Source organism: Polypterus senegalus, chromosome 4, assembly GCF_016835505.1.
Source record: "Polypterus senegalus isolate Bchr_013 chromosome 4, ASM1683550v1, whole genome shotgun sequence".
NCBI lineage: Eukaryota > Metazoa > Chordata > Cladistia > Polypteriformes > Polypteridae > Polypterus > Polypterus senegalus.
Window position 1 is genome coordinate 163,736,520 of NC_053157.1, and position 25,457 is coordinate 163,761,976.

At 36.6% G+C, this 25,457-nt stretch overlaps 1 protein-coding gene across 1 annotated transcript in view; it reads right to left on the bottom strand.

The window, feature by feature from the left end:
• Nucleotides 1–24,434, bottom strand: part of sepsecs (Sep (O-phosphoserine) tRNA:Sec (selenocysteine) tRNA synthase) — a 53,534-nt gene extending 29,100 nt beyond the window's left edge. Inside the window, exons 1-4 of the mRNA XM_039751595.1 lie at nucleotides 24,291–24,434; nucleotides 14,730–14,857; nucleotides 8,613–8,767; nucleotides 521–639 (exon numbers count right to left, since the gene is read on the bottom strand). Of these exons, the coding sequence (XP_039607529.1) occupies nucleotides 521–639; nucleotides 8,613–8,767; nucleotides 14,730–14,843 (388 nt within the window). The 5' untranslated portion in view covers nucleotides 14,844–14,857; nucleotides 24,291–24,434. The remainder of the gene's footprint in view (nucleotides 1–520; nucleotides 640–8,612; nucleotides 8,768–14,729; nucleotides 14,858–24,290) is intronic.
• Nucleotides 24,435–25,457: the final 1,023 nt, after the last annotated feature.

Consider the following 25,457-nt stretch of genomic DNA (forward strand, 5'->3'; position numbering starts at 1 on the left):
TTCTACAGAGTCACATAATAAAGCTGAGGCAGGAATTCAACCAGCAATATTTTGGTTTAAAGGACAGTGCCTCAGCCTCGAATATAATAAATAATAATGTATTGTATATAATGTACATGTTATGAAAAATATACTGGTTTCATTTGAAAGTTTGTCATTTTTAAATAAATACGAAATAAGATATGTTTACGTTATGAGATATACTGTAGATTACTATAAGCATGGGTTGGCTATACTGTAAAGCAATACATTCAATTACATATTTTCTTACTAAAGCTTATACTAAATATAGAAGTAGCAGACACATAAAACAGTTGTTATGAATGCAGTATGACAGGAAAGGTAAATATGATGCTAAACAGATGTAAATCTTGAGTTTACTTACTATAAACAAAGTACTTCAAAAATAAAAACAAATTCTTATGTTTAAAAGGTAACACTGACTCGTATGGTTTGAAATATTAAATATCCTTAAAAAATAAAAACTCACTTTCATAAAGAAAGTGCCAAAATCACATACCTGCAATCTTTAAAACATCCAACACTACTGAATTGGTTATTTTGTTGAGTAAACTGGAACCAGCAGCCTTAGGTTGGATTGCAGCAATATCTCCTGATCTTCCAATGCCATGAATGAGTCTGGAACAAAAAGACAGTATATTCTTTAGTATATTTAATTTACTTTTTATCCATCAATTACAATTATATTTTTAATTATTCAGGTAATAACCGAGAAATCCATTTGCCCTTTAACCCATTGTTTGAACAGAAAACATGAGCCTTTCTCAATAGCATTGATTTCATGACAGAAATCAGCAGCCTTATACAGTATACACTACTGCTCAAAGGTTTTAGAACATTTCAGTTTTCCTTCAAAATAATCCACTGAAATGCAATGAATGACCTAAAATGGTGAAAAGTTAAGTAGTAAACTGCCAGAGGTTTAAATTTAATGTTTGCCTAGAAAACATTCATTTTCACTCTACCAAACATGTGTACAGCTACAAGTGCAAATTGTGCTAGGATAGCACCTTAAATATAATCTGTTTAACTATTTTCCTTCCATTTACACAGCATCCTCACCAAACAAAATGTGGTTGGTTTTTTTGGTTTTTCTGTAACAAAAATAATTAACATGTAAAAGTGAAAAACCTTAAATTATTCACACCATTAAGCTTACAAATTGAAAAAGTATCTTTGAAATGAAAAGAATGCTTTGAATCAATGGACTTTGGGAATCTAGATTACTTCAGACTGGATGTATACAGTCAGCAAATCCCCATTTTCATGTCTTTCTATTGATTTTCATGGAATTCATGGTTTGGTTTAGGTCTGGACTACTCAGAGAAATACATCCAATCTCCGTGTTGTTTTGGGTACACAAGTGTGTCTATTGTTCTTTAGGAACATAGATCTTTGTCTCAGCATAAAAACATCTGTGGATTAAAGCTGGTTCTCCCAAAATATTTGCCTTAATTTGTCACCTTTAATTACACATGCAATGCTCACAGGCCCTTATCACCTCCATTTAAAATGATTGCCATGACACAATGGGTTCGGTGGCAACTGGGCGACAGTCAACTCAGCGAAAAGGAAAGACAACTTAGCAAAAGACAACCTGGCGAAAGACAATTCGGCAAAGAAACAACTTGGTGAAATATAACTCGGCGACATCCTTTACCAGTTAGGTAATAGTTAGGTTCAAAGAGATGTTTTGATTATATTTAAATGACGTGATTTAAAATGTTGAAAATAAAATTTTATAAATGACGAACAAACTTTATTCTGCAGATGGAACAAACTCTATCTTACATTATCTTTTGCAACCAAAATTGCTAATCCTTTATATAAATAAACTAGCAAAATACCAGCTTGTATATATGTATGTGTATGTATATATATATATATATATATATATATATATATATATATATATATACATACATACATATATATATATATATACATACATATATATATATACATACATACATATATATATATATATATACATACATATATATATATACATACATATATACATACATATATACATATATATATATACACACAGTGGTGTGAAAAACTATTTGCCCCTTCCTGATTTCTTATTCTTTTGCATGTTTGTCACACAAAATGTTTCTGATCATCAAACACATTTAACCATTAGTGAAATATAACACAAGTAAACACAAAATGCAGTTTTTAAATGATGGTTTTTATTATTTAGGGAGAAAGAAAATCCAAACCTACATGGCCCTGTGTGAAAAAGTAATTGCCCCTAGTTAAAAATAACCTAACTGTGGTGTATCACACCTGAGTTCAATTTCCGTAGCCACCCCAGGCCTGATTACTGCCACACCTGTTTCAATCAAGAAATCACTTAAATAGGAGCTGCCTGACACAGAGAAGTTGACCAAAAGCACCTCAAAAGCTAGACATCATGCCAAGATCCAAAGAAATTCAGGAACAAATGAGAACAGAAGTAATTGAGATCTATCAGTCTGGTAAAGGTTATAAAGCCATTTCTAAAGCTTTGGGACTCCAGCGAACCACAGTGAGAGGCATTATCCACAAATGGCAAAAACATGGAACAGTGGTGAACCTTCCCAGGAGTGGCGGCCGACCAAAATTACCCCAATCGCGCAGAGACGACTCATCCGAGAGGTCACAAAGACCCCAGGACAACGTCTAAAGAACTGCAGGCCTCACTTGCATCAATTAAGGTCAGTGTTCATGACTCCACCATAAGAAAGAGACTGGGCAAAACGGCCTGCATGGCAGATTTCCAAGGCAAACCACTGTTAAGCAAAAGAACATTAGGGCTCGTCTCAATTTTGCTAAGAAACTTCTCAATGATTGCCAAGACTTTTGGGAAAATACCTTGTGGACTGATGAGACAAAAGTTGAACTTTTTGGAAGGCAAATGTCCCGTTACATCTGGCGTAAAAGGAACACAGCATTTCAGAAAAGAACATGATACCAACAGTAAAATATGGTGGTGGTAGTGTGATGGTCTGGGGTTGTTTTGCTGCTTCAGGACCTGGAAGGCTTGCTGTGATAGATGGAACCATGAATTCTACTGTCTACCAAAAATTCCTGAAGGAGAATGTCCGGCCATCTGTTCGTCAACTCAAGCTGAAGCGATCTTGGGTGCTGCAACAGGACAATGACCCAAAACACACCAGCAAATCCACCTGTGAATGGCTGAAGAAAAACAAAATGAAGACTTTGGAGTGGCCCAGTCAAAGTCCTGACCTGAATCCAATTGAGATGCTATGGCATGACCTTAAAAGGTGGTTCATGCTAGAAAACCCTCAAATAAAGCTGAATTACAACAATTCTGCAAAGATGAGTGGTCCAAAATTCCTCCAGAGTGCTGTAAAGACTCATTGCAAGTTATCATAAGCGCTTGATTGCAGTTATTGCTGCTAAGGGTGGCCCAACCAGTTATTAGGTTTGGGGCAATTACTTTATCACACAGGGCCATGTAGGTTTGGATTTTTTCTCCCTAAATAATAAAACCATCATTTAAAAACTGCATTTTGTGTTTACTTGTGTTATATTTGACTAATGGTTAAATGTGTTTGATGATCAGAAACATTTTGTGTGACAAACATGCAAAAGAATAAGAAATCAGGAAGGGGCAAATAGTTTTTCACACCACTGTATGTATATATATATATATATATATATACACACACACACATATATACAGTCTTTGGGGTGCGAGCAACTGTTGCTGGGGTGCTAGAATCCATGAAGGAAGAAAAATGAAAACATTATTTGTACAAAATCTTAATTTATTTATCCATTCCTAAATAATTAAATGGGCAGGCTATTTCGTATCAGTGCAATACGCTGCTTGTTAAAACGGATGACTCCCGCTCTTACGTGCAAGTCTGCGTGGATATTATGAACTATCGTATCTGTTCAAGTTCTATTTAAATTTTAAATAGAAGGAATTTTTATTTAGTCGACAGAATATTATTCCGGAATAAATCAACTCAAACCTTAAATAACTTATAATATTTTGCTCTCCATAAAAATATATCCTGTCTAAATTATACAAGTTAGAAATAAAGTAAATGTTAAAAGAACAAACATTCAAATTTCTTTACTCTTATGTAATTTTATATAAAAAATAAACTTAAATTTTAAATATCCCAAAAGATTTTGCTCTCCATAAAAATATATACAAACTCAAATATGAACATGGTACATAACAAAACCTGGAAATATAAATAAAATTTGTTCTTTTCAGCAATAACAAATCAAATCATTCAGTTGTCTTTGCTCATATGTCATTTTATCAGAGCTGGACGCCTGGCATCTTTTTGGCAAGAAGTTCGTTTATGTTTGGTGTGAGGTTCTGTGTTGTGGAGATTGTCAGGATGGACTGCAGGTGCTCATCAGTAGACGACTCCTGTGTGCTGTTTTGTTAGTCTTCATGACTGAGAAGAGCTTCTCACACAGATATGTGCTACCAAACATGCACAAGGTTCGAGCCGCATGTAGACGGAGCTGGAGCATTTGTGCGGGAATGGAGTGAATAAACTGTGCGGGCCGTGCAGTATCGTACTTTGCCTTCAGTGTGCCATTACACTGCAGCTCAATCACCTCCATCTGAATCTGCACAGGTGCAGTTTCCACATCGACGGCAAATGGGTTGCGAAACAACTCAAAATTTTTTTTTTGTTCTTCAAAGTCACCAAAGCGCCGTGCGAACTCAGTGCGCACTGCACTCAGTTTATCAGCAAAATGCGCATTTGGGAAGACTGTTGTGCCGACTTGGTTCAACATTACTTGGCAACAGGGAAAGTGGGGCAAGTTGCATTGGTGCATTTGTGTCTCCCATAAAAGTAGCTTCACTTGAAATCACTTTGTGATTTTGCACGGTAAAACGTCTGCTGAAGTGTCAGATTCTTCTTTAACTCTTCTGCTTTCTGTATCTTGTGCATTGCATTCAGGTCTTTCAGGTTATCTTGATGTTTTGTCTCATAGTGCCGTCTTAGATTAAATTCTGTAATTACAGCCACATTAGCTCCACAAATGAGACACACGGGTTTACCGGCAATGTCAGTAAACATATACTCAGCCTCCCATTGGTTTTTAAAGGCTCTATGTTCAGAATCACCTTTTCTCTTTGGCATCGTGTGGGCTAGCTTCGCAATAACTTGCAGCATCATAAGCTAGACTAGATTGACGCGTAAGTGTTCGCAAGGCAGCTGAAGTGCTGCATTATGGGATCTGTAGTTTATTGTGTTACCAGCGCTTCATCTCCCCGGGCCATTAATAACAATAATACAGTATATAAAATGATCTCGTGGGCCGGATTTAATTACATGCCGGGCCGGATGTGGCCCGTGGGCCTTGAGTTTGACACATATGGACTAAATAGAACTTGAAAAGATATTTTTTCGAATGTGATCGCGCAATTCAGATCGAGTTGCGCGCACTACAGTACATCGAGCCCGCGTGCTATTGTGGTTTTGCCTGCGTGCCTCAATAAGTTACCCTCCCCTCGCTCTTACTTTTTTACCATTCATCTAATGAATACACCGACTATGGCTTTACCAAAACAATCATTGATCGCGAATAAAGTATCCATTATTCATAAAGCTTCAATTGGTGATCTGTCTTTCTGCGTTAACCGCATATTTCTTCATACGTCTCAAACCAAGGGGATGCGAAGGTAAAATGAATAAAAATGCGTGCGTACATACTCAGTGCATCCCCTCTCGGGAATCGAACCTCGGACGTCGGCGCTAGAGGCGAAGCCTCTACTATTGCGCCATGGCGTGTGGTTTATCTATTTGAGCGTAGCAGTGTAATTCAGTTTTTGTTCAGCACTCTTTGGAACTGTTGCTTTTTGTCTGCGCACTGCGTCAGTTCACGTGAGCTGCTGAATATGGTTTTATATGTCACTCGAGCGCTTCTAATTGTTTCGCTGCCTTCTTAATTATATAATGCATGATTTCTTAAGCGCTTTTTGGAGCTCTTCCTGGTTTTCTACGTACTGCGTAATTACGGGGCGTGATGATGTCACATGAAACTCCGCCCCCCACGGCTTTCGAGCTCAACTCCATTACAGTAAATGGAGAAAAATAGCTTCTAGTTATGACCATTATGCGTAGAATTTCGAAATGAAACCTGCCCAACTTTTGTAAGGAAGCTGTAAGGAATGAGCCTGCCAAATTTCAGCCTTCTACCTACACGGCAAGTTGGAGAATTAGTGATGAGTCAGTGAGGGCTTTGCCTTTTATTAGTATAGATCCTATATAAATTGTATTGATTGTAATCGTATGATAACGTTATTTAGAGTACAAGAGGTGACATGCGAGTACAGCTTAAGGAATATCTTTACTCTCAACGTATTGGGACTCTCATAAAGCAGATGATTCTGTGGATCTTCCGGCACCCTACATTGTCATTTAAATATCATTAAAAAATCTCTTTGAACTTAACTAGTAAAGGATGTCATCGAGTTGTGTTTTCGCCGAACTGTCTTTTTGCCGAGTTGTCTTTTTCGGCAAGTTGTCTGTAGCCCCGTTGTCTTTTCACTGAGTTGTCTGTCACCCAGTTGTCTATATACCGAGTTGTCTGTCACCCAGTTGCCCCTGAATGAACACAATGCTATCACATCTATGCTTCTGGTTAGGGATGGTGTTGAACAGATATACCTTCATCACTTTACCCTACTGAAAAACTTCCCTTTAGACATGTACTCCCAGATACAGAATTTTGTTTTCCTATCAGGTTGGTTATCACATACGTTGTTTATTTTTTGACTAAAGATATGTCTGCCTGGTTACCTACCAAGAAAACATAACTGAAATAGTTTGTGAAGAGGTTGCTTGGTTGTTTATTCATTTTTAAGTTTCTCTGAATGGACTGAAAATTACTTTATGGAACTTTCAACAATCTATAGTTGTTTTTTTCTACCTTTGCCAAGATCAGTTCCCACCCAAATCCACCTTAATTAAAAGAGAAGTGTCCATCTAGTTGCTATGTCTCTGTTATTCCAAAAGATTCTGCATCACAAACATTTTTAGCAATAAAATACATCACATTTGTCATTCCAACAAATGATCCATCACAAATATTAACACTACTATCCCATAACAAAAGGCATATAACAGAGACATACAGTGTGCATTGCATTATGCACTGCAAATGTTAAAATTGATTAATTAGATTTCAACCCGTCTTCGACAGGTAGCATTGCTAGTTTCCAGAATAAACATGTTTTGTCATTTGCTGGGAGTTCAACGAACATGAGAGATAAAGCTTTATGTTTCTAACTAACCTAACTAAATGGCAAGAAATTTTTTCTTTGTTACAGCAAAGAAAATGAATACTTTTCAAATCAAAATAATAATCTCTTCATTGTAAATTATATGCAAACAATTTCTAGAATATTAATTTCATTGTTCACTATTTACATTGTTTTACTATTCACAATATAAAACAAAACCAGATTTGCCAAAGTCAAGGACTGTGAATAATTTTTGGAAACAATACATTAAAAGAAATATTATGATGACATTATCTTCAGGCAGAGACCGCTAACAACCTTTTGAAATGATAATTCCACAACTACTAACAGGTATACCAACATGACAGAATGCCTGAGCTAATTTGTACAGCATAACTAATTATGCTTATAGCTAAATTGTGCCTGAAGGCTACTTTTATTCCCCAGTCGCCCCTTACCTCAGATCAATGCGCTGGTTACATTTTACACTAACAGCCTTATGTATGTGAAAGTCTGCAGGAACTTAATAAAGTTGTTAATCTTATAACAGTATTTATATAGTTATATATAAACATTTCTAAAAATGCATACTGCTTTGAGCCTGCCCAAAAGAACATTTACTACTTACAAAAAAATGAAAATGAATGACTATCTTACTTTAAATATTATGAATGCATTTATTTATTCTTGCAAATTCATATAGAAAATAAAGGGTTTACAATACATTTTGCATTTTTTGACACTACCTACCATGTGAGCTTGCCAGCTAAACATACAAAAAGACAATCATAAAATGCATAAACTCAATATTAAGAGTAGTGCTTCTTTTCTGAGTATCCAATACAAATTACTCAAAAACAGATTGGTCTTTGCTACCCAATCACACCTCCATTCAACAAACCGTCAATTTTTCATTAGAATAAAGACTTATAACCTTTAAGACAGTAAAAAATGAAGGTGCTTAAATATTTTTCTTTTCAAAACATAAAAACCGAGTAAACAGACCGTTACTCCAGAATGGTTACATCCAGTCCTCAACTGTTACCAAACTAATTGTGTTTCTTACCAGCATTTTCTTTGGGTAATTGATTACTTCCAGGTACTATTTAAGTTAAATAACATTAAAACCTGATTTTGCCGGATGATGAGAAATATATCTCTTTACAGTACAGAAATCATAAAGTAAAAAATTTAAATGATAATAGCAGCATACATTAATGCATCATATATACACAAATACAGCAGAAAAACAAGAAGCCTAAGTAATACTAGGGAGCAGCTGAAATTAAGACATTATACTTTATAGTGATGAAAAAAATTGACTTGGCTTATAAGCATACAACTGAATACTGACCTATAATGTCTTCTTGCAACTAGACTAGAAAATACTCTCCCTTCCCTCTCACCAACTCCACAGTTTCCCAAAAAGTTGTTGCTGTCCATAACTGCAAGCTCATGAAGGAATAATTCAATAGTACTTTCATCCCAGCTATCTTCTGGGCATTTTCCCTTCAATGGAAAATAAATAGATTTTAACACAGAAGAGCTATGCTACTTTTGCACAGAACAAACACTTTAATTAGTTTAACTAAACTGTAATAATTATTTATAACATAAAATTAATATTAATACAGGACATCATCTTTACTTTAACTGCAATAACCAGTAAAGAACAAAAATACTGAAACATAAATATCTATTTTACTAAATACATATTACAATAAAGAAAATAAATTAAAAGTACAGAATTTTAAGTCATATATTTCCAGTCAGGGTGTCAAAATACACTTATATAATATAATACTATTTAACAAATCTGCCAACTTGTTGCGAATATTGCAATATATCTTTAACATCATGAAATGTATACAAATACTAATACATAACTCAGTATTATAGGTATGTGTTCACAACAAAACAATAAGACGAAGTGGAATACCTTGCTGGGTATTTCAGGCAGAATATACTGTTAATGATAGTTTTCATAGATGCAGGCTAATATGCAATTACAACTATGTTACAAACTTGAAAAATATTTGTGTTAAGGGCAGTTTATACCTGAACTGAGAGTACCAAATAAGTTTAAAAAAAAAAAAGTTGTGTAAGTACATTATTGATGTGCAGTCTATAGAAAGTCCATTTAATTGATAAGTTGATAGGATAATTAAAAAAAAAGATAGATGGTATCAGGTTATTGCAGCCGTTTCCATATGTGTGTTAAAATGTCTTTAGCACCAAAATAGAAATGTAATGGCTTTGCAGCCACTTCTGTAAAGATGCAATCTTGAGCCATTCCCGTTGTTACAATTTTGAGTCGTCATTAAAGATTCACTCACATTATGTCCTCAGCATTACAATTACATTCCATCCTCAATGACGCAATCTCATTGCATTCTCACACAATGATCCTTTAATATCATTGGCTTTTACAAATGTGATGTAGTTTCATTCTAACTATCTATACTGAGCCTTTGGAAAGCACTGCTTGCAAGCAGTTTGATATAATTATTATTATCATTGTTTGAACTTGTCACACATGTGCGCATGGGAGGCAGCTAATGGGCTTGAGTAAGGTCAGTTCCAAGACATACCGGGATGTGGCTGAGTGCACTGACTCTTTTTCTCCCTTGCCTGCAGACCATTCACGGGAGATCCCACCTGGTCCTCTGGACGTCACTTCCGGGACCGAGCCAATGGGAGGAGACATTGCCGGCTCCGGCCCCTGTGATGTCATGTCCGGGCTCGCACCAATGGCAGAAGACTCTCATGAGCCCGACCCCTTTGACTTCACTTCCTATCTTCCCCTTTAAAAGCCTCCACCTTTTCCCTATTCCCTCAGCTCTGTGTTGGACTCGGTTTTATGCACAGCAGTGCTATCATTTAAAGACAATTTGCTGCCAGGAAACCAAATTATATGGGTGGCTGCCCCAAACCTTTTTATGTCTCATTGTCGCTTTTGTGACAAAGTCCTTTATAATGTGTATATTGAATTTATATCTTTGCATGTTTTTGGTGTTAAGTGGCATAGTCAAATTAATACTTATGTTAGGAGGTTCTACATGGTGCATCTGTATGTGGCTGATTCCTCTTTATTTGATACATAAAATCAAATGAGCTTGAAGTAAAATGTATGTTATCAGAATTTCACAATATTGGTGATTTTAATACAGAACAAGACATTCAAGTAAAGCTTGTTTACTTTGCTCCAGTGCTTTACTCTTCATTTGTCATTATGTTTAGATATATGTTGAGCTTTGCAAGCTACACAATAGCAGGGGCAGAATAAGAAACATTTATTTGCTGAAAGGCACCAAACTGCAATTTACATGTAAAGTAAAGAAGGTGTAAAGTCAATAGTGAATGAAGTACAGTAGTCAGTATTTATTTTTCATAGCACCTTTCACAGCTTGCACCTAACCATATCTTCATTCATCTTTCATCATATCTACATGCTTCATATACACAAGAAATTATAACTTTAGTTGGCTTGGTAGCACAGCTGTTAGTGCTGCTGCCTCAAAGCCACATGATCCCCAGGTCTGATTCTCTGTCCACAGACTATCATTGTGCAAATTGTACATTCATACTGTAAGCATTTGTTATTCTGGCTTCAGTATCAAAGAAGTAAATGTTAAGGATTTTTGAGACACTAATTAGCCTAAGTGTGAATATGTGTGGTTTTGTATCCAAGTTGTGTGCCCTATGAGAGAGTGGTGTCCTAAACCTGGCTATTGTCTATGTCTTGGTCCAAATGAATGGTTGAATGGATTGAAATGCATTTAATATTTAATTCCAAAAAGTTTCCAAAATATTCTGTATGTAATGCTTCTAAATAGGGAAATTAGTACAGACAAACAACAGTTGCTAGGAACCATGGAACAAGTAAAGAAAAAAAAACTACAGATACAGTATGCTATAAATATACTGTATATCAATAAACATATTCAGTTATCTTGGTGAATGTAAACAATACTATACTGTCATTAAATCAAAACACCACTACCAAGTGTAGTCATCATTAAATTTTGGTTTCATCACAGGGAGCAAATTACCATGGATTTATATTACACAGGTAAACATTTGCAGTCTGTCATATTAAGCTGACTAAGGGAATGCAAGTTAAAAACTTAGTGGTAACAGGACTATATTTTCTTTTTATTAGATTTACTGAGAAACAAGGCAAACTGATACAAAAATGAAATATACAAAAAGCTTATTTGTGCTAATAATTTGCTTTATGTCATTTATTAAATTTACTCAGGTCAAAGAAAATAAGCATATTGATATATTATTGAGATACACTTTAAATTAAATCCATAAACATTAGCCATTCAACCTATCCAAACTTAGTTAATAGAAGTCATAGTCTATCCTGGCAGGAAACAGCCATTAGAACAATCTAAACAAGAACAGGCCATTCAGCCAAACAAAGCCTTCCGTTCCATTCCACTTAATTCTTCTAAAAAAAACATCAAATCTAGTTTTTAAAAGTCCCTAAAGTCCTATTGTCTACCACACTATTTGTCAGCATAATCCTTGTGTCTATGGTTTTCTGTGTAAAGAAAAACTTCTTAAAATTTGTGCAAAATTTATACTTAACAAATTTCCAACTGTGTCTTTTAAACTGAAAAGCGAAGAAGAAATCAGCACGGAGAAAAGAGACTCAAAAGCGTTGGAAAGGAAAAAGAAAAAATAATCTAGGTGCAAATTCAGAAAATGAGGCAAGTAATTATCAGCCCATAACAAGTGGAAATGAAACAAAGCACATCCAATCGGGCTCAGAATTAAAAAACAGAGTATAAGACAAAGTATAACTTCATAAAGATGTTTACACACGTTGGAGCTATACATATGCAGGGCAGATTATGAAAGCAGAGCATTCGAAAGGCACAAAAAAAAAAACGTATGTGCGATTCAAATGTGGAGAAAGTTAAAGAATATGAAAGTAGAAAAATTAAAAGTATAAAAAAAGAAAGTAAAGATCGCAGTAGCGCAAACAAACGGAAATTAATACTCGAAAAAGGGAAGATAATCACCACGGACCAGGTGTCATTGAAAAAAAAGCAGGACAAAGCGAGGTCAGAGATAAAAGACAGAGTAGAAAACAAAGTGAAAAGTCATAAAGAGGTTAAAAAGCAAAAGGGCCAAACACCAGCAGAGCAGGTTAGAGATAATTCAGGATAGGTTTCTCTGTTAGAAATTTCAGCACAGACAAAGCGATCTACATCATCAGCAGTTAATAATTTTTTTTTGCAAAGTAACCAATAAATACATGTGATGTAAAACACGTTTTTGAAATTCTCTGACTTAAACTTCAAAGCCTTACAATATTTACATACTTCTGACATATCACCTATGTCCATATATTCGATTTCTATTCGCCTTTTAGTTATTTCTCAGAGTAATAATTTCTGTTTTTTTGCGCTAATGTGAAGTTTAGTTTTTTTTTGCTGCTTTCATATTCTGTATCTTGCTCTGCATGTGTTTCGTGCCTATGTTTTTTTGGGGTCTTTTGAATTCCAGTTTTCATTCTCTCTAACCTGACAAAGTCATTAAACACATGTCTCACTGACCTCATTTAAAAAATTCAGCATATTTGGACTCGAAAGATTCCAAATATTGTTTTTACAGAAGTTCTGAAATAAAAGTGAAACTAATGAAATAGCAACAATTCAAAGAAAAAAAAAATCTTGAAAGTGTGTCCGAAAAACCAAACATGGGGGTTGGCAAGCGAAGCGCCCTAGTATCTGTATAATATAATAAACATATTTTGCTGCATTTCATCTTAAAAATGATATCGTCATCATTTATTTATTTTAACCTTTGAACCTCCTTGAAATGTGATAATGGTATGGTGAATGGATAATAAACATATTTTGCTGCATTTCATCTTAAAAATGATATCGTCATCATATGTAAATACGTGCTTTATAAAGTGGCTCAGGTTGTGCAATATGATAACTGTAGTGCAAGTTTATAGTAAGGTAATTCTACTTATAAGTTCAAAAAGTTCTACAAGGAGCATTTGATTGAGTGCGTTTAGAGCTCTTGGGATGAAACTCTTTCTGAACCGCGATGTCCATACAGGAAAGGTTTGAAGCGTTTGCCGTGTGAGATACAGTTCAAATAGGAAGCATAACTGAGGCTGCGTGTGCTTGATGCTGCATACCGATAATTCTCTTTACGATTAGCTGCTCCGTGTGGTGCAGTGAGAGTAATATGGAAAAAGATGATCTGCTGTGGCAACCCTTAACGGGAGCAGTTGAAAGAAGTAAAATAAGGTGCAGTGAGAGTAACAACGCTAAAGCAGGTATGGTATTTGGAATAGTTTGACCATTCCGTGGACCATTATATTGTTACTGGTTAATTACAATCAGATGCATTAATCTAATAAACAATATGAGGTTAATTTCAGTGTATTTATAAAGCCGCATCAGGAAAAGAAAGAATAACCACACAGGAACAGTAGCACTGCTTTGACACTGGGTGTTGCCAGTCTGCAAAACCGAGCGGAGAACTTGCGTACGACAGGGTATGAGGTACTGTGGAAATGTGCGTGGCTTTACGCCAAGTTTAGGTTTTATAAATTGCAATTTGAATGTGGAAACCTTCTTACGCAACATTTCTGTGCCTGCGCACCGTTTATACATGAGGCCCCAGGTGAGGCCTCACCAGGGCATTATAAAGCTTGAGCATAACCTCCTTGGACTTGCACTCCACACAACAGGTATTACAAAGTAATATTGTGTTAGCCTTCTTAATGGCTTCTGAACACTCTCTGGCAGTTGGTAGTGTTGAGTCCACTATGACTCCTAAATCCTTCTCAAAAGGTGCACTTTTGATTTTCTGACCTTGCATTGTGTATTCAAATAAAATACAGATCTATGAAACACCCATATACAGGCAAATGACAGGTGACAGGTTGGGAGCATGTGCTGATAGTTTGTTTCCGCATCCACCACACAATGAACCACCTGGATTGGGACCCGAGTGCAGCGGGTGACACCTCAGCACCACACTGGAACAGTGTCATGTATTTTATGGTGGCTGGAGTGCCAATCCTGCCACCAGCTCCCAAGTTTTTCCTGTAGTTGGAGGACCTGCTTGCAGGGCTGAATGTAGGTTAACTTTACACCCAGGATGAAGCAATTGCAGGTTAAGGGCCTTGCTCAATGGCCCAATGGCAAATACATTTTGTAAAATTGCAAAATGATTGCACAGTGCATTGGATTTCAAAATTTACAAACTTATTGAAAATGAGAAGATACATATTGCTTTGCATTTCACAAAAACATGGTGATTATTTGTTCTCATACTCTCAGAATTATCGCAACAACCACATTATTAGTGAATGAAATTTAAACATGTATTTTAGACAAATATAAATTAGAATGAATTTCCTGCATTTTTGGAGTTTCAGCTACCGTTACATGATGTATTTATTTATATTTACATTCATATATTAACTTACCTTTTCTAATAAAAGTCTTATCAGTTGTTCATGGGTACGTCTTGCTTGACATCCCTGGCGAATATATGATGGAGAGACAATCCTCTCACTAATTGAAGCATTTTCACTGTTCATTATTTCAGAATACTCTGTCAATTAAAACATAAGACTGCATACTTAATTCAGTTTTGCAAGATCACAAATATAGAGCACATGGAACATTTAATAACAAAATTGTAGATTATCACACACTTGCGCATGCAAAACAGTTTACGGGCTTGAATAAATGTGTTTCTCTGCCAGAGCAGGGTTTGGTGCTAAATTCTAACACACTATCTTTTGTCCCATTGCAGACCATCTGAAAACCTGCCTCCTAGGATACATAACCTGCACTTCCAGTCTCCATGGACCCGCCTACCAAAAACAACATGTCTGCCTCTGGTCCCACTGAGCCCTCCTCTTCCTACCTACCACCTATATAACAGACATCTTAATTTCAATGTCTCAGTTTTGTCTTGGACTCGAATCAGGAAAGACATATTGTTGTTTGTTTTGCCTCAACTTGCCAGAAACCACCAAGTATACAGGGTGGCTAACCCAAACCCTTTTCTGTTTTCCTTTGTTTATTTTTACAAGATAAAAACGAATCAGATTACCATATATTATTCCATTTTGTTTGCTCCCATGCCTAAATAAGTGATATTGATTGCTATAATAACTCAGCTGACGGCAATTTAGCCTTTACTTGGTTTATTTATTTTAACCTTTGAACCTCCTTGAAATGTTATAATGGTATGGTGAATGGACTTTCACATCCCTGGAATCTTTACATCCTTGTTTTATGACAGGCCTATTTTAATGATGGCCCGCAGGCCACATGTGGCCCAGAAGCAACCTCCAAGTGGCCCAGCCTGTGGTCACCACCAGGGCTCCAGACCGCAGCTAAAATTGTCTCAAATGCAACCAAAAATAAGCTTTGCCGATTATCATTTCTACATAGTTCGCCAGTTGCAAATGAAATCATTGGAACTTTAAACTAATTATATTGTAACAGATGCAAAAGGCCATTTTTTTAAATCGTTGAGCGGATGTGCTGTTAACATATGTCTTGGTACGGGTTCCCCCTTGCATATCCCTGAACCTCTGTTTTTTATCCTGTGCTGGGCGCAAAGGAGTCACAGTGAAAATAACGTCAGATTTGGAGATGTGCACGGGAAAATATTTCTAAATACACAGCGCTACTGATGGGACGGCCATGTATTCAAAATGGTGAATTTCAATGAGAGGCTGGTTACACTTGTGCCAGAATAATGAATAAAGGGCTGAATATGACATAACCAGTCATCAAAACAAAAGGTAGGCATGCAAAACATTTGAAATTCATCTGTCCATCATTTAGGTCTCCTATTATGAACATATCTGTGCCCAGTGGAATTTAGCTGTCCCTTCTGATTTGACACAGTACACTAAGGTGTTATTGTCACCGACCTCATTCTGTTCACGTATATTTGCATACTGTTTCTATTTTGATTTAACCACATGCTCCAAGCAAAATGTCGGCCTGTCCGTCAGTAAACATTTATGAGCAGTCACCTGCCCGCTGTGATGTGGTGAAGTCTGCATTTTAAACTTGAATGTGTATTACAGTCGTTTTACTGGGGTGCTCTGTGACCGATGGTGGTTGGTAAACTTTGCTAAACTGGTATCAAAAATACCACTTTGTTAGTTGTTAATTCAGTTATTTTGGCGTGCGCACTATATGTTCTGTTACTAATAAATTCTTCAATTGAAAATAAGATTCAACAAAAAAAAAAATAATAGTAATAATTATAATTAATAATTCATTACTTGGCACGTAAGAACTCTGTATAAATACATTTTAAAGACAAATCATTAAAATAAATGTACCAATCCACTTTCACACCATATATGGTACCTTGCTCTTAAACATTTACTCAGGTAGATTTTTTCAGGGGTGAAACAGTTTCAACAGGAAAGATTTTGTTGTAGAACTCACTCTGTCATATGAGTGATTAAAACCATGTGAATGAAATAGTCTAAGTTCTATGGAAAAAAATCCCTTGCCTATCATGATCAACCATTTAAATTGGAGGAGAAACTAATATTTCAAAAGGAAAACAAATGTTATTGCTAATACTGTGCAGTTTTTTGATTTTATGCACTTTGATATGTGAGCAAAATGTTTCTTTTTTTTTTACTTCAAAAGTGAAAAAAAAAAAATTGCTACTACCTCAGATTCTGTTCACTTACTAGGCTGACCTGCCTTTTAAGGCGACCGACTTTTAAGTTGACCACTTCTTAAGGCAATTCAATATGTAGATCAATTTGATATTTTATACAAACACATTAATTTGGTTATATTGCATTTGAACAGTATTAATACTCATAGTTTCTGTTATTTTTGTGATGAAATTTAAACTTTTTTTCTATATTGAGGTCGCCCTTTTGAACCCCCCTGATATTTACTATGCGGTGAGGCATTTGTACTCTATCAACATTAATTATTTCCAGAGACATAATTGTGTCTATTTTTCCAGCGCATCACGCACAAAAGCAAGGGAACGATGGGATCACCAGAACTCTGCTCACATCATGTCACTTCATACCGCAAGCTGCAAGTAGTAAGTCTGTGATAAGCGGAATACCGGTACGCTTTCCACTCACGGACGGAAGGACAATCCCGACCGCTTTTATATAGTAAGAAAGAAGAAGAAGATATCGCACAGTCTGGAGTAGAAAATCATCTTTTACCTGGAAAAACGAAACTACAAATCCCATCGTGCATTGCAAAATGGACGGGGCGTGTGTGAAACTCCGCGCCTGCGTAGCACTCAAGGGATGGAAGGACACCCGACCGCTTTTATATAGAAGGATAGCTTTTTTGTTGTTTCTTTTTTTATACATTTTTATGTGCCCGTGTCAGATGTGACTAAAATGTTAAAGGGAAACAATGAATAAACATTACTTGTTTTTAAATAATGTACATTAATTTGTGTTGATTTAAAATTTGTTATTACCTGCTGCTTACCAGCTGCTAAAATGTCTGGCCTAGGTAAATGTCTTGGTTTGAAAATCTGCCCCAACTGATATTGTAATTGAACTGCCCTGGTTTACAATTAGCAAACTAATTTAAGATATATACAAATAGCCGTCTAGATACATAATTGGGATTAATAAAATATCTATCTATCTATCTAATCAGTCAGTTAGTCAGTCATTGTCCAACCTGCTATATCCTAACACAGGGTCACGGGGGTCAGATACATAATCATTTAACAAAAATATTTAAGATTTTGCAAAGAGCAAAGGTACTGGCACTAACTAAGTGAAGCCTGATCTGAAGAATCAGTGAATGTCTGGTGACCAGGTAAGCCACGAGACTGTCTGGGCTCACACCAAAAGAAATATACTTGTAAACAGCATGTGGGCTCAGAAACAGCAAAGACAACAGGGAAGGTCAAGTGTGATAATATTCAACTAATGTAATCACAATTAAATAGATCTTTTATAAAACAAGAACATATTATTGTGACACAGTACAAGTTCATGCTTTCAAACAATGAAAGAATTAAATATGCATGGTTTTTTGAAAGGAATCAGATTATAGGGTGAAACAAAAGGGGATATAATGCCGTGAACTAATTTTTTAAAAGAATTTCCCTTCCACTGCCAGCTTTATCCAATGACCAGCATTCCACACCATTTCTACAAAATGAAACAACTCCTACCAGTTCAACTGAATTGACCAGTGATGAGTCCACCTCTGATCATCAGTATGGGCTGTCAATAGCTAATTGCCAAGTGAGAAGACAACTTAGGAAGCTACACACAGCAAAAGCCACGGGCCCAGATGGAGTCAGTCCTCAAGTTCTTAAAGCCTGTGTTGACCAACTTTGTGATATTCTCTGTCACCAGTTAATTTGTCCCAAAGGCTCCAGAAAGTGCTGCTGCTGTGGAAAACACCTTGCATTGTACCTGCTGCAAAGAAGGCAGGTGCCTCTTCACCTAATGACTGTACACCAGGGGCACTTGCATCTCACTAGATGGAGATCTTTAGAAGTCTGGTCCTGGACTATATGAGTTCTCATATGGAAGACCTCCTGGACCCACTGTATACCTTAGACTATAAATATAATACCAGGTAATGTCACTTCCAGAAATTCTCAGATTATTCTGTACTTATGAGGTGTATTGATAAGGGAGATAAGACAAGAGTGTAGGAGTCAGAAAGAATTTTTTGCAACTTAACATCAGCAAAACCAAGGAACTAATTATTGACATTTGCCACACTAAAGAGCCTTTATGGCCTGTCACTATTTAGGGCGTGGATGTAAAAGTGGTACACTCCTACAAGTACTTGGAGGTCCACATCAGTGACAAATTAGACTGGTCTTGGATCACAAGAAGATCTACATAAGAAAGGGCGGAATAGGCTCTGGGAGACTGCATTCCTTTAATGCGGGTAATGACACCCTTCACATCTTCTACAACTCTATGATGGCCAGTGCGATTTTCTATGCTGTGGTGTGGTAGACTGGTAACATTACTTCAGGAGAGGACCACTGAATCAATAAACCAATTAAAAGGCCGGATTCAGTAATGTGATTTTCTCTGGACCGCCTGGATGTAGTATAGAGAATGAAAACAAAACTAAGTGCCATTATGAACAATGATGCACATCCTCTCCCTGACACACTAACACAGAATCACTCAGCAGAAGTGTGTCAAGAAGTGCATCTTGGGCTTCATTATACCAAAGGCAATATGCCTGCCTGCATAATGCCTCACTGTTACTGTAACAGCCAAGTCAGAAGTTTGTTTTTTTTTTCTTCCTTTTTAGTTATTATGGTGAGTGTGCATATATGTGTGTGTGTACTATATTATATACTAGCAAAATACCCGCGCTTCGCAGCGGAGAAGTAGTGTGTTAAAGAAGTTATGAAAATGAAAAGCAAACATTTTAAAAATAACGTAAGATGATTGTTAATGTAATTGTTTTGTCATTGATATTGAGTGTTGTTGTCATATCTATCTATTTATATATATATATATATATATTTATATATATCTGTATATATCTGTATATATATATTTATATATATCTGTATATATATATTTATATATATCTGTATATATATATTTATATATATCTGTATATATATCTGTATATATCTGTATATATATATATATATATATAGCAAAATACCTGCGATTGGCAGCGGAGAAGTAAAAGAAAAGGAAACATTTTAAAAATAGCGTAACATGATTCTGCGTTAACGAATATTTTTCATACGTCCCAAACCAAGGAGATCGAAGGTAAAATGAATCAGTAGCGCGCGTACATAGTCAGTACATCCCCTCTCGGGAATCGAACCTCGAATGTCGGCATTAGAGGCGAAGACTCTACAATTGAGCCACAGCATGTGGCTTGTCTATCTGAGTATGTACTGTAGATAGGGTATATATAAACATTTAAATATATACCCGCGTATCGCAGTGGAGAAGTAGAAGTTATGAAAAAGAAAAGGGAACATTTTAAAAATAACGTAACATGATTGTCAATATACAGTAATTGTTTTGTGAGTGTTATTGAATGTTGCTGTCATCAAGGATTTGATTATCATTATTTCTTTCAATCAGGGTCGATTTATGCGATGTGTTGTGTTCAAGTTACATTCCGTGTTTGTCAATCGTTGTAAAGATGACAGGTTTCATTCATCGATTCGTTTCTTACTGCATCAATAAACAGCTCGTCTTCTTCTTTATCTGAGACGTGACACACTGCATGCACGGGTTTTTACACTGTCTTCCTTTAGCGGGACATTGACTTTTCCACCGTGTGCTTTGTTTCCACAGTAGCTGCATTTATGAATATGCTTATCAGGCGCTTCATATTTTTGCTGCCTTTTCAATTGTGTAATTTGGTTTTGTTCAGCTCTTTGGAACTGTTGCCTTTTATCTGTGCACTGCGTCAGTTCACGTGAGCCGCTTCGGTGTACATGCATCGAAGGTTCCCAGCTGTGCTGGTGCCATCTCGTGCTATGTCCATAGCTTTATTTAATGTTACCTTAGTCCTGGCACTTAAAACTTTCTCTCGCAGTTTCGCTGAGTTTGTGTCAAACACCACCCTGACCATCTCATCTTCCTCTCCATAAGCACAGTCCTTCACCCGTGAATATTTACCTGTGGCAGTTTGCTATTGGATTGCCGCTGACGGACGGCCTTCTATGGGCAGGCACTAAATTACAAGCGCCAGCGGCAGCCTGTCTATGAACTTAATTTAAAGTGTAGGTTTACATCGTGCTTTGTTTCCGAAGTAGCAGAACTCGCTTCTTATTGTTTCGCTGCCTTCTCAATTATATAATGCATGTTTTCTTGAGCGCTTTTTTGAGGTCTTCCTGGTTTTCTATGTACTGCGTGATTACGTGGGAGGCGTGATGATGTCACACGAAACTCCGCCCAAACGGCGTTGAAGCTCATCTCCATTACAGTAAATGGAGAAAAACTGCTTTCAGTTATGACCATTACGCGTAGAATTTCGATATAAAACCTGCCCAACTTTTGTAAGGAAGCTGTAAGGAATCAACCTGCCAAATTTCAGCCTTCCACCCACACGGGAAGTTGGAGAATTAGTGATGAGTCAGTGAGTGAGTGAGTGAGTGAGTCAGTGAGGGCTTTGGCTTTTATTAGTATAGATATACAGTGGAACATCGAGATACAAGTTTAATTCGTTCCAGCACTGAGCTTGTATAGCGATTTTCTCGTATCTAGAACAAACTTCCCCATTGAAAATAATGGAAATCCAGTTAATCCGTTCCGCACCCCCAAAAATATCAACATAAAAATCAATTTTCCTAACAAATAACACTGATAAATAATATATACAAGTGGAACCTCGGTTTGCAAGTAACTTGGTTTACGAGTGTTTTGCAAGACGAGCTAAATTGTTTAATTAATTTTGACTTGATAAAACGAGCGATGTCTTGCAATACAAGTAGTATGGATACACTTTGTCTGCTGAGCGTCATGTGAGCATAACTGAGCTGATGGTTCTTCTCTCTCCTTATCTCTCTCTCTCTCTCTCTCGCACGTGCGCCCGCCCCTCCCTCCCTCTCTCTCCTCTTGAGGGCAATTGTCTCCTATTCTCCGTCTGCATGTCCGCGATATTTTTGGATATGCTTATACAGCGAACTGCTACAGCAAGACAATGAAATCACAAGCACACAAACGCGTAGATCCTCACGCTACGGGAGAACAAGGAACACTGAGTAAGCTGACGTGCTGTCAGCGTCAGCTTTGGTGAATCCCCGAGTCGAGGCGGATCGGGAAACGCGTCACGCATAACCACAGCCTGGCTCGTGGCTCATTACGCGAGCCAATGCTCGTATTTAGATCCAAATTTTTCGCTCATACTTTCCTCTTATCTTGAATTTCTCGTATATAGAGGTGATCGTATCTTCAGGTTCCACTATATATATATACCAGTAAACCCCCGATTCTCTAAAGAATCACAAATCCAAGAATGGCAATCACTTTCTGTTCCCTCTGATCTTTGGAGGGATGAAAAATGATGGAGGGTGGGAACGTCCTGGGAAAGTTTTCATTTAATTAAATATATTTGTACTAAAATTAACCAATTTATTAAAACTAAAATTGAAATTTAATTGTTATATTATTTAAGTCCAAAATGTCTTTGAGTTGCTACACTTATACTGCAAGTAAAAAAATATTGGAGTGCAAAGGTTTAAATGAAATAAATTGGAAACAAAAAATTCATAAAATGGTAAATTCAAAATAGTTAATCAAAAATTTCTATATAAACAACATTTTTGCTAAAGATGGTTTCCTGTCCTTGAATTAGCTGTCCCTGGTATGGAGTAGTTAAAACCTTCACTTTAACGTCACATGAACGCCGGACAGGCAACGTAAAGTTGTATATGTTGTTGATAAACTGCGTCATCTAGATCTAACACGTACATTTGGGCAAATGTGCGGTCATGATTTGGCACTGTTCCAATTCGATGTAATATGCGAAAGCAGTATGGGCCATTCCCAGGTGGTGGCTTGATATTTACCCCGGTAGTTGCAAAAGCAAACGAACTATTGTTCAATTCACTCTGTTCTACTGTTCTAATGCACTCCATAAAGCTTTTACTTTTGGGTACATCGTTAGTCAAAAGCTTTCGTAAATATTCAGGATAGTCATCCAAAGGAGGCAGCTTAACTTGAACCTTTTGAGAACAACGTGTAAACTCGTCAGTTGTATTGCCAGTTTTTTCTTCTAGGAAGTTAAGTGAATGACAATGACTGCAAATGACACTCATTAATCCCAATAAATTTTCATGAACAGTGGACTCATTATAGAATTATATATATATGTGTGTGTATATATACACATATACATGCAGTATATGTATATACTTACATATGGAAGCAATGATATGTGATATGGTTTGCATATTTGTAGCTGGAAATTCATAAATAACTTGGAACACAAACCCCATCTCCTTATTGCCAGGTGGAACTACCACTGTGCTGCCTACAATTATGATATCTAATCGTAATTCAATAGCTCTACTGTTTTCCAAGAAATGTTTTATTTTGGTTAAAACAGTTGAGTTTGACTGATGTATTTAGCCGTTGTTAAAAATATAATGTAACTAGGTATCTGGGTCTCCGTTTTCAGGTCATAACCTTGTCAGTGCATCACTGAAAAAGTCGAACGTTTATTTAAATTTGAAAACCAATCAAAGGATATATTGCCGCTAACCTTATCACTAATGCAATTATGCCGCAATTGCTAAAATATGCCAATATAAAAATTGTGAATTTTCCAAATAGTGCTCCATCAACCATTTTGTGCACCTGTTTATTCCAATAAAGGTTTGTTGGCCAACGTCAGCCTCTCCCGTTAGCATCGGGGTCAAGGTGCAACAACACTGCCGAGCACACTGATGAACACAACTATATTCAGAAATCCTGGAGTCGTCAATAGACCTGCTCCGTACAACCTGTAAGGAAAAGCACGTACCATAACAGAGCCACGCACACATGATTAGAACGAGACTTGAACCGATGTCCCTGGAGGTGTACTGGGTGAAAAATGGCAAGTACTATTTAAAAATTCGTCATAAAACTTTTTGACTACCTAGTAAAGATAAAACGGCATCTCTGTACAAAGGCTGATCCTGCCTGTACCTCCGGTAATTTAATGTGTTCCAAAGACAGCCGGAGCCCGCTGCGTCATAACTGAGCGACAGCAATTTAGCTTAAGTCGAGAAGGCGTATTGTCGCCACTCGACATTGCTGCGATTTTTTATCAGCGAGAAATTCGGGTTTCACGTGCAATGAGCAAGCAGTTTTAATACCTTAAAGTGAAATGACTTATAGTGCTTGCTGAATGCAGTCGTAATCACATGTCGCACTGTCTTCAAAGCATACGAATGCAGCCCTAATCACGTTACACTGTTTTGAAGGAATACCTTTACTATGAGGAAACGTTTGTCTTTTACGTTTTTAATGACGCCACGTTAAAGCATGTACGGTATAAAATTTACTCACCGGCTGATTACGCTAAGCTCATGGATATATTGTCTTGATCGACTGAAGTTACAAGCTTTCTTTTTTCAAATAAGCAAATCAACTCCAATGCGAAGTGGTTTTAGGAGACGAGTCCCCTGTCGGAGAAGCTGTGAACTGGTCATGTGACTCTATTCGACCTTTTTTTTTTTTTAAACCGCAGATGCGAGGGTGTATATATTGACAGTGTGTTGCGTTAAATTACTCGTGGTTAAACAAAGAAAAGAAAGGGACAATTAACTCCCTGTAAAGGAGCAACATTGTGACAGACACATACAGTAAACACATACAGATAATATTGTGTCATTCCTCTGTTTGTATTTATGGTTTACAAAACTGGCTAATACTGTCCTTCAAAGTGATCACTATCACATATAACTTGTCATTCATGTATCATACTAGAAAAAATTATAGTTTTACATGTGAATGTTAGCAGATAAGTCTGTAAAACTATATTAAGTCTGTAGAGTACTATATTACATAACCGTATCAAGTAATAACGCTTCTGAATGCTGAAAACAAGAAACAGGATTTCAACCAGGATGTGACTGTTTAGACAAGAAGCTTAGCATCAGTAGACTGAGCACAGCAATGCACAGTATGTTTGCTGAGAAATTAATAGAACAATGAGAATATATGCTTCAGAATATCTCAGTCTTGGTAGAGATCTTGAAGAAGAAATCAGTATTCAGTTGTGAATTCTAGGGAGTTTTACTTCTAGGCTTTGTTGGATACAGTGATACAGTGTTTTTGATGATGATTGTGAACAGAACATAAAGGCAGAGTAGACAGGCCTCCAAAGGTACACTACCAGTGAAAAGCCTGGGCACATCCAGACAATTTTCATGTTTTTAATAAAAAATTGAAACCCTTTTGATCAAGGTACCACTAGACTGATTTACAATATTGCCAAGACATTACTAGTGTTTCTATTAGCTATTACTGCTTGAAAAGACTGTTTAAATTATTATTCACATATGACTACGGAGTTTCATTTTCAGCAGCCATTCATTTAATGTCCTAATTGGTCAATTTCCTTAGCTTATCCTTAAATAGTCATGTATAAATGCTAATTGGTTGTTAGATAAACTTTGTAGTTGCATTAGCACTGCTGAACCCTGTTGTGTTCACTTGGGTTTCAAGGTGCAG